This window comes from Carassius carassius, chromosome 44 (assembly GCF_963082965.1).
Source record: "Carassius carassius chromosome 44, fCarCar2.1, whole genome shotgun sequence".
NCBI classification, from domain to species: domain Eukaryota; kingdom Metazoa; phylum Chordata; class Actinopteri; order Cypriniformes; family Cyprinidae; genus Carassius; species Carassius carassius.
In genome coordinates this window covers 2,795,216-2,808,526 of record NC_081798.1, presented here as the reverse complement: position 1 = coordinate 2,808,526, position 13,311 = coordinate 2,795,216, and the positions used below count along the sequence as shown (strand labels likewise).

The window sequence follows — 13,311 nt, the reverse complement described above, 5'->3', positions numbered from 1 at the left end:
TGACCTGAGCAAATGGCGTTACAATCATGTCCTCTCCATGACTGCAAAAGAGAAGTCAACAATCATGATCAAGTTACTTAGCAAGACAGCAATATTGGATTTATTTTCTTAAAGCAATTTAATTTTTTATTTGTAAATGATTGACTGGTATATATGTAATATTTCTCAAACAACTTTCCACTGTGGTTGCCAAGTCCCTCTTACTTTTTAACCCCCTTCCTTCCAGTCACAGACTAAATCATTTTCTTCAATTAATCATTGATGAATTTAAATGTGACACTTTAGTTATCATAAACGTATATATTTATGTACTTCTCTCAAGAGCTACATGCTGAAATATGGAAACAATAATTAAGAGGGAAACCGGAAAATCCATTGAGCCAGTCCAGTGACAAAGTACTATGACATATTTTGCTTTAGTGCATGTTGAAAGCTCACAGCTCGCTGGCCGTCGAGGAGTTTCTGGACATCGTCTTGGGCGAGAGATCGAAATCCGAGTCTGAGCGGTAAAGGAAAGACTCTCGCCTCTGGCTGTTGGCCTGGAGAACCAGTCCTGAGCTCGGACTGGGGTCCAATGGACTGCGCCCGATTGACAACCCATTTTCCACATCGAAACTGCAACAGAAAGAGGTGACAGGAAGTTAATAATATGAGGGAACATTTTTACAGCCAAAAAGAAGAAAACACCAGACATTTGATTAAAGGATTACTGAAAATGGCAACAGCCATTCTGCCAAGAGAAAAGGACAGAATGATGTTTATTTTTAATATATTCTGAAAGAATACAGGATTGCACAATAATAGCTAAATAGTAATCACGATCATTTTACTCAAAAAATCTTTAATCTTTTAAAACTATTAATCACGATTAAGGTTATTTGCATTATTTGTTATTTAACAGTCTGCCCATGACCAACTTTCAACGTTAAAATATGTTTGAAATAAGGTCAGTTGTTGTTTTAACGCTGAAACAACATTGATACAACAGTGAATCAACGTTACAATATCAACGTTGATCCAATTTGCAAAATCGAAAGGTAATTCAACGTTGATTCAACCATGGTACCAACATTGTTTCAACCTTCAATCAACGTTGAAATGCCGGCTGGGGAGTTCCAACAAAGAGTGTAGACGACCACATGAAAGACAACAGACTTGGCTCTTTTACACTTATTTGAACATGATATCTCAACAGAAATTGCTAAAGTTCAACTTCTATGCTTGTCTGTGATTTCAGCTCATTATTGCTTTTACCGTAATGTAGATGTGTGTGGTTTCCAGTTAAGTAAACCAGAAAATTGGGGCATTTAAATTAATAAATCTGGCAACTGCAAAAAGCTTGTTACCAATGCAAGATAATGTAAACTATAAATAAATAACCAGTGGGCGAATATTGCACACGATAATGCATAATAAATCAAGTGGAGCAGAAATCATCATCATGATAATAAAATTACTTATCGTGCAGCTATAGTTTCATTCATGATTGCCAGTAAATGAAGACCGCTTCAAGCTGTTAACACAAAAAGAAAAGAAACAGGCCTTCATTTGTAGGACTGTCTGTAGGTCTGAATTCCAGAAGTCTCTGCTCTGATTCGGACTGACTTGAAGAGAAAGTGAGCTAGGACTGCTTTTGGTTTATTTATATCAGTGGTGAAAGTTAAGCAACTGAGCGTCTATTTTTAGTTTCCAAGGTAAAATGTTGCTTCTCTGCATTCAAAAATCATAACGTGACTGGGATGTGAAAAAGCTAAATGACTTATAATAATCCTGAATCTATATTAACTTTAAAGCATGTGCATCTGTATTGATGAATCACTGTATCTCATACACTGTTCATGCGATTTTGTCTTTCTCTTTTTTAGTTTTGTTTAAGTCTTTTGTTCTGAATTACACATTTTTTCTTCAAAAGATTCGAAGTTAAGTTTGAATATTATTTTAGGAAAAACATCAATTTTTTCTCTTTTTTTATCTGAAGTTAACCTCCGTCCTGATGTTTTGGATGGACTCTAAGCAGCTGGTCTTCACAAAGGCATTTATGAGAAGTGGTGAACTGGCACTGTGACACAGATGTTATCATTAAAAAACACTGTCCCTGAAACAACAGGTAGCTTCTTTGACAATAAAGGCCAAACACGACCCCATTTTTTCTTTAATGTCCTGGTGGGTCCCACAGCCTGACCTTGGCACTTTAGAGATGGGAACCCAGATGAAAAAATGTGCCACAGGAAGAAAAAAAGAAAAAACAAGAGGCAAGAGTCATAAAGTCCTGACTTGGGTGGTGCTTGCACAGATGACCCTTCAGAAAACAAGAAACACTTATTCTCTATAAAGCTAGCCAGTATTTATTTAATATACTGTAATTTTTCTTATATACATAAGTATATATATATATATATATATATATATATATATGTGTGTGTACGTGTATATATAGATATATATATAAGTCTGAATCAGATGCAAACTCTGTGTGAATCTATTAACTGTGGCAATTTGAGCTGATTCTGGATTCTGCATTTTTATTTTATTTTTTTGTACTTAATAACAACATTGGCAGTGAAGTTTAAACCATGCTATTTAAATAATCTCACATCACCAGCAAAGTCATCATGTGCATTTTATGGTACATATGCTTCAGCCTAATTTAACTATTTTGTGATATTACATTAGACTCGTTAGACCCATTGCAGTAGAACTGTGCAAATCTTGGTAAACTCTGAGCACAAGAGAAATTCAAAATGTTGGAAATAATATATTATTTATTATTGTGTATAAACATCTAATAAATAAACTGAAATGTTTGTTTATATTAGCTAATAATCAAAGGAAATGTTCCAGACTAAAGCACACAGATATCAAAAATGCATATGTTATCAGAGAAACAGCCAGTATCATGACAAGAAAATGAATTATTTATGTGGTTTTGGGGAAAGAAGATTTATAATAATGCATAAAGTACAGAGAACAATGTCAGAATATGGTACAATTACTGTACACTCTACAGGACCTTTTTCTTTATCAGAATTCAGTATTGTGTATCAAATCCATATATTTCCACAGAGAGGGAAGAGCGAAGTACAAAATACGAGTTCCGAAGAGCAGTCTGACAAAATGCCGGAGTTTGTATAACGTGGCAAATGTAAACAGTGAACTTACCACAGTACGTGCTTTTCAGCAGATCTCGGTCGCGTTCGCAAGCAGACTGCCATTCTAACTCTCAAGACTTTTAGGACAACCTTACCATATAAATATTCCCTGAAGAATAAAAAGATGTATTTCTTACATCTTAACTATTTTCATTTGATATTTCTTTTAAAGACATTTAATTATTTAAATCCAGAGAGGTAAAATATAAAGTGCATATTGTGTTTTTACTCTAAACACATCCAGTCCTTTCTCTTTCTCTAATTTTCTGACCGCACACACACACACACACACACACACACACACATAATTGCTCTTTGCCAACAGACAAGTTGCAGCATGATAAAGCTGACAGATTTGTAGAATACCACAGAAACACACATCAGATAGCTTCAGGATCAGACACGCTTTATGGAAAAAATAAGAAACTGCACTTTGCAAAATGAAAATACTGTAAAACCTCTTTTTAAAAGTATTATAGCTTTTTTTCATTGTAACATTATTTTCACGACAATTGAATATGCATTTTCATGCATATTCCCTAAATATAACTATACATTAAAAAATATTACATACAAATTATAATATAAACTGCCATAGTTCTAAAACATAATCTTCATTTTTGCAAAATGGTGCACTTTTTAATTTTTTGTATTATTTATTTTGGTTTTAAAGAACAGGCAGATTCACAGGTAATAAATTATGAGTATCATCCAGGGTAAAGAGTTAGATTAGCTTAGTGAGAATGATTAGTACACAGTCACAAGTAAAATGTTAGTACACACTGTTTACTTAAGGTATAAAACAAACTGCTTGTACAAATATTGTACGTGGAAGTAAGGTAAACGAAGCAATATGTAGAGATGATTCTGTTATCCAAGTCGTCATCAGTGTAAGTGATTCCAGTGAAGTACATGTTTCATAATTCAACACTCATTGCTAATGTCATAAGATGTGAATCTTAATGCAGGGGAGAAACTAATTTAGTTCAACAGAATATGGAAATTTTAATGTAGTAAGCAGAATGTGGAATTGTAGTTTAAATTTGAATTTTAAACTTATTATTTGTATATATATATAGTCATTTAATTATATACAACATATCTATGTGCCTAACATTTTGTGGGTCTGCATAAAAATAATTTATATTGAATAATATATATATATATATATAGAAATATTCAAAGTTAATTCAGAAAAATTCATTGTTTTCAACTATGACAATAAGAACCATAATTATTAGTTAAGATCAATTAAGAATAATTTTTTTATTACTTTTCATGCCTGTATTACATTAGTGTGTATGTGTGTATGACAAACTGTGTGCATAACATTTTGAGTGTGCATGAAAATATTGTTTTGAATATTGACATTATAGAAATGTCTAATTTCATATAAATTATGATTTTACAAATATTCAAAGTTGATTCTAAATTTCTGAATTTTGCCCAAATCTGACAAGACTACATTATAAACTCCATAACACATTATAAAATGTAGTGACAAAGAATGAGCCAAACCACACATGATCTCCAGCTGATGATTTTAAACACTTTCAAGTCATTACTGTGATTCTGCCTGTTCATGTGTGACTCTGAAACCTGGAGACAGACAGGACGCCAATCCCACCAGGAGCTCATGTTATGAGAGAGATCTGGGATGGTGGGATCAATAACCTCTTGGTGTGAAGAGCACGATGAGAGGTCTGCAGTAATAAAGGACAGTTCTTCTCCCTCGTTCAGCTGAACACCAGCTGTATTCCAGAGCTCTGACTCTAGTGTCTCTGATTAGGAATCGGTCTTTATTTGGAACATTGCTTCGATCGTGACAGGACAGGACACATCGCTTACTGAGCTGAGCCAATTAAAGTGCACAGTGGCCAGTCATAAAGACTGTGCATGATGGGCCTAAAGCAGATCTGGGGAGATGAACGGACCCCGATTAGAGGTGCAGATGAGGCTTAAATCTAAATGTTCCAATAAATGAGTAATTCAAGGATGACCGCTGCAACTTCCTGCTCAAATTAGGTAATAATCACCCCAAAATTAATATAAAACCTGCAGCCACTTGTCATGTGTGTCTCAATTGGGCCACAAAGCATTTCACCCAAAACTTTCATAATTTTCTCACACTAACTTAGTTCTAAACCCATATAAACCTTGGTTTTTATAGTTAATCTAAAATTAAACCGTTGACAAATGGTACTTAAAAAATTTGATGATTGTTAAATTGTTAATCATGATTATTTTGCTCGCCGAATACAATCGCAGTGATTGTCATTTTAGAATTTTCACTTTTTATCTGAATTATTGCACTTTCACATAACACTCGCAGATTTATTTAGCGAGCAAACGAAAACAGACTGGCTTCATTACACATTTATTTGAGTAGAATACCTCAATAGAGAACACTAAATGCTAAAACGTACATGTTTTCAACTAATCTGCACTTTTTCGAAATGTGATCAATTGAAGAAAATTGATACATTTCTGGTTGGGGGATTTACACTCTGAAATCTGGCAACCGGAGCCATGAAAGCTTGTGGCCACTTGTTACCAAAACATTCAAAATAAATAACCAGCAGGCAAATATCACAGCTGATTATGCTTGAACTAAGACAAGCAGAAATCGTGATCATGATTAAAATACTATTTCTCATACAGCTCTCTATATATTAACTGAAATAAAATATAAAAGCATTTCATTTTGGCTAGCCGCCAAGGTTACATTTCTCATTTTCGTTTAGGTTAATTTAATGTTATAAAATGACTAAGAATCAATACAAACTATATAGACATACAAATTAAAACAAAAACTACCAAAAAACACAAAAACTAGAATTCTTAAAAGTTTAATCAAATTTTACATGAGAACAGTATATATAAAAATGAAAACTGATTCACAATATTAATAAAAACTAACTAAATAAAGTATCTCAGTATTACTAAAATAACACTCAAATGAATATATTAAGGGAGTTTTCACACCTGGCCCATTCGGAGCATTTTTTCCAGAACCTGGCATGTTTTATCCCTTACTAGTTTGGTTTGTTTATACTTATGAACATGGTAATCGTGATCAGATCTACACCAAAATAATCGGTCCAAGATGGCCTGAATGAGATGGTCCAAGCCTACTGTTGACTGAAGTCTTGAGTTGTTCGGTTATGGTGTAAAAACCATATACATATACAAAAACCATAACAATCTGATAAGATGCGGTCATTGAATCTTTCAGTGTAGAGGATGAGGAGAAAAGGATGACATTTTTAGGGGGGAACTATCACTTTAAAGTAATGTTGATTCAAGACTAATTATTGTAGATTCAGAAATATTCCATGTGCGCACACACACACACACATTTCTTTCCAGGTCACTAACAGAGACCAATCACAGCAGACTGTGTTGCTGTGCACAGTCCTTAAAGTGACGTGAATTTGCTCGGAGATAAAAGACAGCGTGGTTGATGTGTTTGCGATAAAGACCTCATATCTGCATTACATACTGCAGTATCAGTGTAGGTTATAACTACTATTTCCAAACAAAAGCATTTGGCAGTCACAGTGTGGCCCTTCATATATACAGGGGCCCTGGGAGATCATGCTTCATATATAGTGCTCACTGATGGTATTTACACACACTCCAAGGAACTTCAACGGATAACAAGGAATTACAGTACTATGGAAATACAATGGTACAGTACATTCATGATAGTGTAGATAATTTATATATATCATTATAAACCTATAGTACCTTGTCAGGTCATTTCATACCAAAATCAAAAGAATAATTATATTAAAATATACAATAATTAAATAGATGAAGTGGTAAGCACATTCCACCCTCTAAATACCATAATGGGTCAAATTAATTTTTTTTTTTTTTTTTTTTTTACACATACTTTATATTTATTTTGTTAAAAAGAAGAACTAGACATAAATGACAATTTTGAATGAAATGTGCTTACTACCTTTTTATATATATAAATATCATTTGGAGAATTTTAAAGGCTATTTTCTCAGCCAGTGTCTCAGCCAAATATTGTCCAAATAAACCATACATGAATGGAAAGTTTATTTATTTATTAATGTTAACCAACAAAAGACGTTAAATAACTATTTTAGGTAAACCTACTGCATCTGAAAAATGAGTTTAATTTGTATCTCTTTCGTATTTGTCTTATTGTCTTTTTCTGCTTCTTTTTCAAAAATTGTAAATTCTATATATTAAATGTATTTTATATGAACAGCAGTTTATTTAACAGGTTGCTACCTTTTCATTACTGTTAAAGGGAAGTAAAAAAATTGTCATCATTAAAATTGTCATCATTATTCAAGTTTTTCCCAATTCAATCCTTGATTCAAATATTTCAGTAGCTTAATTGATTTGATCTAAAGAGAGAATAATTAATGACTATTTTTGTTTGAAGACTACATATAAAATAGCTACCGAAATAAATGTTGGTAACTGCAGCTTAACAAAAAGTAATGACTAAAAGTAATGACTAAAAGTAATGACTAAAAGTTGAAAAAAATGCAATGGTTTTTCGTCCACTAAAACTAGACTAAACTATGAAAGACTCAAATGACTAAAATGTGACTAAGACTATTAAGCATTTTCGTCTCAAGATAAAGACTAAGACACATTAGTGTCCCACCTGCCCACTTTTTCAGCAGCACTGTTTACGGAAGTATTTTTTCCCATAATTTTGGGATTAAATTTTTTTTTAAATCTTTGTTAAAGTTTCACAATCTATGAACCAAACCAACCAACTTCTAGGACAATCACAACATTACAAACTTTGATTTAAAGAAAAAAATGTATGAAAATCAGTCAAATAAACAAAGGTACAAGACTGCGTACCTAACAGATTTAACAAGGGAAGAAACTACTATCCCATGAAACACTGTGAGAATACGCATATACAGTATATACGTATATATATATATATATATATACGCATATACAGTATATACGTATATATATATATATATATATATATATATATATATATATATATATATATATAGATAGATACACACACACAAATATTTAAGTATTTTGAAAGCATAGAGAGACCGGCTTGATAATGTCATTGCAGTTAATGGGCGGAGCTAGAGATTTCTTTTGCCATGCTTTATTCACTGTGACTCTATACTTGGTGAAATTTTCTGTACAGCATTTTGGGTAATAGAGTTTTTTTTTTGTTGTTTTTTATTTGTTTTTACTAAAAACTCCAATATTACACACAATTATTTTGAAAACGCTGAACTAAGGCAAACAGATGGATTAAACAAAAGCATATACAATCAGTTAACAACCTCTGCACTCACTACAGATCTGTTTTTAAAAGTTCAGTATCAGTTATTGCTAAAAATCAATTTCCCTATGGAGAAATTGAGTGGAGTTTTCAAGGTTGCGTTCTATTGGTTGAGCCAGCAGTTGCTGTCAGACCGCTCAAACAAATATTTTGACAGCACCGCAGAGTCTCAGCGTCGCCCTTTTTGTGGAAATCAACCTACGATTGGTTTACTTGGCTCCTGTTGAACTGGTGAAAACCTATTTTAACACTTTTAAAGAAAAAAAACTTTTAAAGCTCCAAATGCTATCCCTGCATAACTGTTTCCATACACAACACAAGCAAAAAAGAAAATAAAAAAAAAATCAATTACCGCCTGCGTTTCTGCACAATGTCAATCGGACAGTTGACAGCACACGGGGAGCCGCAAAGATTGACGTTCCGAACTTTAAAAGTGCGGTCGCTGGGTGGAAGAAAGACACAGCCAGTTGGCAAACTCATATTTCCTTTCGTGTCTCTCTCGCTCCTTTGCAGTTTCCCTCCAGAAATCAGCTGTTCCTCTCATGTAGTCTGAAACACATGCTCCCCACCGCTGAGTTACTGAGCGATGAACACATGGAGCCATGCTGACATGACCGAGTTCCCCCAGACATCTCGCATTTGCCTAGTCGTCATCCTTCAGTTTAGAATCACACTGCCTCCTTTTAGTCCTCATAAAATGTATTTTTATAGTCTGTAAATCTGCTTTAAAATACAAGGATAATTCACAAACAAACAAACTTCCAAAGTCACCAAGCACCAGTCTCTCTCTCTCTTTCTCTCTCTCTCTCTCCGGCAGCTCAGACAGATGAACTCACATGAGTTTACACCAGCATGTTGGCCTCATATGGGTGTGTGTGTGTGTGTGTGTGTGTGTGTGTGTGACTGGCTGCTGAACAGTGAGTCACAGCCCATGGAGAAGGCGGAACCACCAGATGACTGACTCAATATTAACTCTTTACTGGAGCGAGCCACAAGCGAAGCTCATTTACAGTATCCCTGTGGACATGTCTCAAACTCTAACGGTAGGCTATACTCATTTCTTGTGAAAAAGAAGTACACTTTTGTACATTTAAAAAAAAGTGTACTTATTATGGAAAGAATATACTTGAGTGCAAACTGAATCTTATGTTTTCAGACACTTAACTGCATGCTAATAGCAATTATATAAAAAAGTAATATAGTTTACATTTATATTAAATGCATATAAATTTATATTTAATTAGCTGAACTTTTGAATGCTATGTGACCCACTTAAGTAGGACTTGTCATATTTATGTTATTTCATAATTCTTTTGTTTTGAAACACTTCTGAATATACTGACAAGCATTGATGATGAACGGAAATGTTACATTTCTATTGAAATTTACATGTCATGTATTTGATATATCAGTAATATGTGTAATTAAATATATGTAATATTGAAATTGTAGATTAGTACATTTAAAATATATTATCTTTAATAATATCAAATAACACATTATCTTTTTTATATAAGTTAAAATTAAAATCAGATACTTTACATGTGCTTCAATATGTATTTTTTATTCGTTTTTTTAAATGTTTATTAAGTTTATTAAGACAAAATGGATTTTCAAGTTAGAGGAACAAGTGCAATATTCCATGTTAAGTTCAATCAACAGCTTTAGAAAAATAAACTGTTTATATGTATTTTTTTTCCTTTAGCACTTTTGTCATTTTAAATGGCAAAAAGGCATCAGAAGGTGCAGATTACATTTGACAAAATTTGGTTTATAATGTATTTACATTCATTTTAAGCAGTGTTTGGAATAACGGCGTTTAAAAGAACGGCGTTAGGTAAGGACGTTATTTTTTCAGTAACGGGGTAATCTAACTAATTACTTTTCCCGTCGTTACAACGCCGTTAACGTTACTGAACGTTAAATGCGGTGCGTTACTATGCATTGATTTAAAGGGTCATGAAACCCCCCATTTCAGCACAGGTTTAGCCTGGCCAGCCAGACTTACATCAAGATGTTTAGTCTGGAAACTCTCCATAGACGAGGCTTACTCCGAGGGGCGGGATAAACGGCTGTCTCTCAAAATCCCTCTGCACGCAATAGGATAGCTTTACAACCAATCAGAGCAACGAAGAAGGTGACGTAGTCAGAGCGGTATATTAAACTTTTTCCGTATCCAGTCGGCAAAACTCCAAACACATCTTCCTTTTTTAAAAATGACTTAAGTGCCGTTCTTTGCTCTTTTCTTAAAGAGAAACTTAACTCCAAGTCCTCCAGAGTCGCGGCCAAAGCCGATTCAAAAGATCGTTGTTCGACAGCTGCAGCCGCCATTCTTTGTTTTCAAGTGGCAGCCGTCGCAACTCTCTGTCGTCATATGTTAAGCCCGCCCCGCCTGCTCTATACACGACGTGATTGGCCTGACCCAATCTGGGTTTTTGCTGCTAGAAGGTGTATTGAGAGTTGCTAGACTGTACTCTAGGCTGCGAAAGACATTTTGCTGCCGCTAGGGTGTGTCTATATTTCTAGGCTAGCACAGGTTAGTTCTCACCACGGTTTTAAAAAATGCTAAAAAAGTGGGCGTGGTGTGCAGCGGACCGGGGGAGGGGGAAGAAAGGGGGAGACAGACAGCACACAAAGCTTTGCGTTCAGAAAGTTTCATTTCGCTCCCATCGAGCTAAAAAGCACAAATAAATGCACAGCCATTTGCACTCTGCATCGAAAACATATTACACATTCAGTCATTTAGCAGACGCTTTTATTCAAAGCGACTCACAAATGAGACATATATATTATTCTGTGGCGTTTATATAAGCCTTCTGACAGGTTGTGTCACAGAGCTATAAAAACGGTTACACTCACCAAGTGAATGAATCGCGTTTGTGCCAAACTCTTATTACAAAGAAAAAACAAACACTCTTCTGCAATCCATGAATGTTTCTCTGTTAATGTGTGCGATGTCATTTCACAGTCTGATGAGTCTTTCATAGCAAATGAACACATGCTGTTGTGAATAATTAAGCGAAGCGTCTTCTCATAGGATAAACACGCGATCTCATGAATAATTGAATAGACACCGACGTGTCATCAATGTACTATAGTCCATTGCCACGTCAAAAATCGTGACGTCAACACAATGTAGATTCTAAATCCGGAAGATGAAAATGGAGCAAAAAAGCTTAAAATTTACCAATTTTCTCCAACAGTTAAAATTAGCAGATGCTAACATTGTCTTCTATGATGTCAAACACAAACACCTCTGCTAAAATCTTAGAATAAGTAGTCTGGGGTTTCATGACCCTTTAATATGCAATCCGAACGCACCCCTGGCTCACACAGCGAGTGAGCAGGTGGGTTAATAACGAGATAAGCGATTATGATTGGCTAAGGCAGAGTCATGTGTTTCATGGTAGCCAATCAGAGCCAGTGTTTTTACACACACGCGCCAGCGGCGCCAAACACACACAGTCACTCACACGCAACAGCTACACAGAGATTCGCAGAAGCAGCAGAAATGGCGAGTCAGGAGCAATCCGATGAAAAGTTGCCATTTTCAAGGTGGAGATATAAGCACTACTTCAAATTCATCGTAGTCAAAGGCAAGAACGTGCATGTAATGTGTGACACACGCATCTACAAAGCTAGTGGCCAAAAACACTTTTCTTTAAAGAGTGCAGGATAGAACTCTTGCTGTCTTTTGACTTGCAATAAATCTCGAAAGTTATGTACGAACACCTGTCTGTTCTACTTATTTCAACTGACTTGTGAAAACTGCTAAAAAAAAAATTCTTTGACATATAGCAACTTTTTTTTTTTTTTTTTTTACAGTAACGCAAATAGTTACTTTCCCTGGTAACGAGTTACTTTTATTATAGAGTAATTCAGTTACTAACTCAGTTACTTTTTGAAACAAGTAGTGAGTAACTATAACTAATTACTTTTTTAAAGTAACGTTCCCAACAGTGATTTTAAGCGTGACTGCAGTGTCCACATATTTTCGGATCCCACTGTATGTTTATTTTGCAGTAGTATTTATACTGGAAAATGTCATTCATAGCTCAGTCGTCTGTGGCAGCGTAAGGACCCTCATCTCCCTGATCTGACTTCCCACAGGACTGAATCTGATCTCTGCTAGAATCAGGGTAAATATTTGCTCATGGGGGTTTGAGGAGCGGCTCTCTCACAGGCCCTTCACATAGAGCCAATGTCAAATGCACACACACACACACACACACACACTCACACACTGTCTGCACCGTCACCAAGTCTATTACAAGAATCGCGTCTAGTCTGCCACAATAAAGTGGATGCTGAATTAAAATATTAATGTGGGAATGACTTGTTTAGAGTTTTATTGTTGTTTATTCAAAATATGACTGTTTTTTATCAGGTTTTCAGCATGTTGCTTTGCTGTTGCTGAGTATTTTCTAGGGCACTGATGGACAGTTGATATGGTGTTGTGGGTGGTTTCTAGTGCATTTTGTATGTGGTTGCTAAGGTGCTCTTACTAGGTTTTATGTACATTTCTAGAGCATTCTGGTTATTGTTAGCAGTATTATCTTATAGTATTTTTATAGTATAGTATTTTTTTAATTATAGTATTTACTAATCATTTATTTTAATATTTTTCATATTTTATTTTTAGTTTGACTTCAGTCCCACTTTCAATGTAAATTTATGAAGTTACATGCAAAATTTATTGTTTTTTATTTTTAATTAAAATTCTAAACTAGGCCTATTTATTGCAAGGGTAAAAAAAAAGTACATTTGCTAATAAAAAAAATATAGCTCACCTCTCCTCACAATTTCAGATATCATTCATGTCCAGATCACCAATAGACACACACA

At 34.6% G+C, this 13,311-nt stretch overlaps 1 protein-coding gene across 5 annotated transcripts in view; it reads right to left on the bottom strand.

Moving 5' to 3' along the window:
- The window catches only part of LOC132126834 (cAMP-specific 3',5'-cyclic phosphodiesterase 4D-like), a 66,090-nt gene that overhangs the window by 11,798 nt on the left and 40,981 nt on the right, over window positions 1-13,311 (bottom strand). For 3 of the 5 annotated variants that reach the window (XM_059538372.1, XM_059538373.1, XM_059538375.1), the window contains 2 exons: window positions 439-615; window positions 5-41 (listed from right to left, as the gene is read on the bottom strand). In XM_059538372.1, coding sequence (XP_059394355.1) covers window positions 5-41; window positions 439-615 — 214 coding nt within the window. Of the gene's footprint in view, window positions 1-4; window positions 42-438; window positions 616-3,159; window positions 3,233-8,818; window positions 9,266-13,311 lie in introns of those variants that run through there. The other 2 variants (XM_059538374.1, XM_059538377.1) reach the window with 2 other exon arrangements.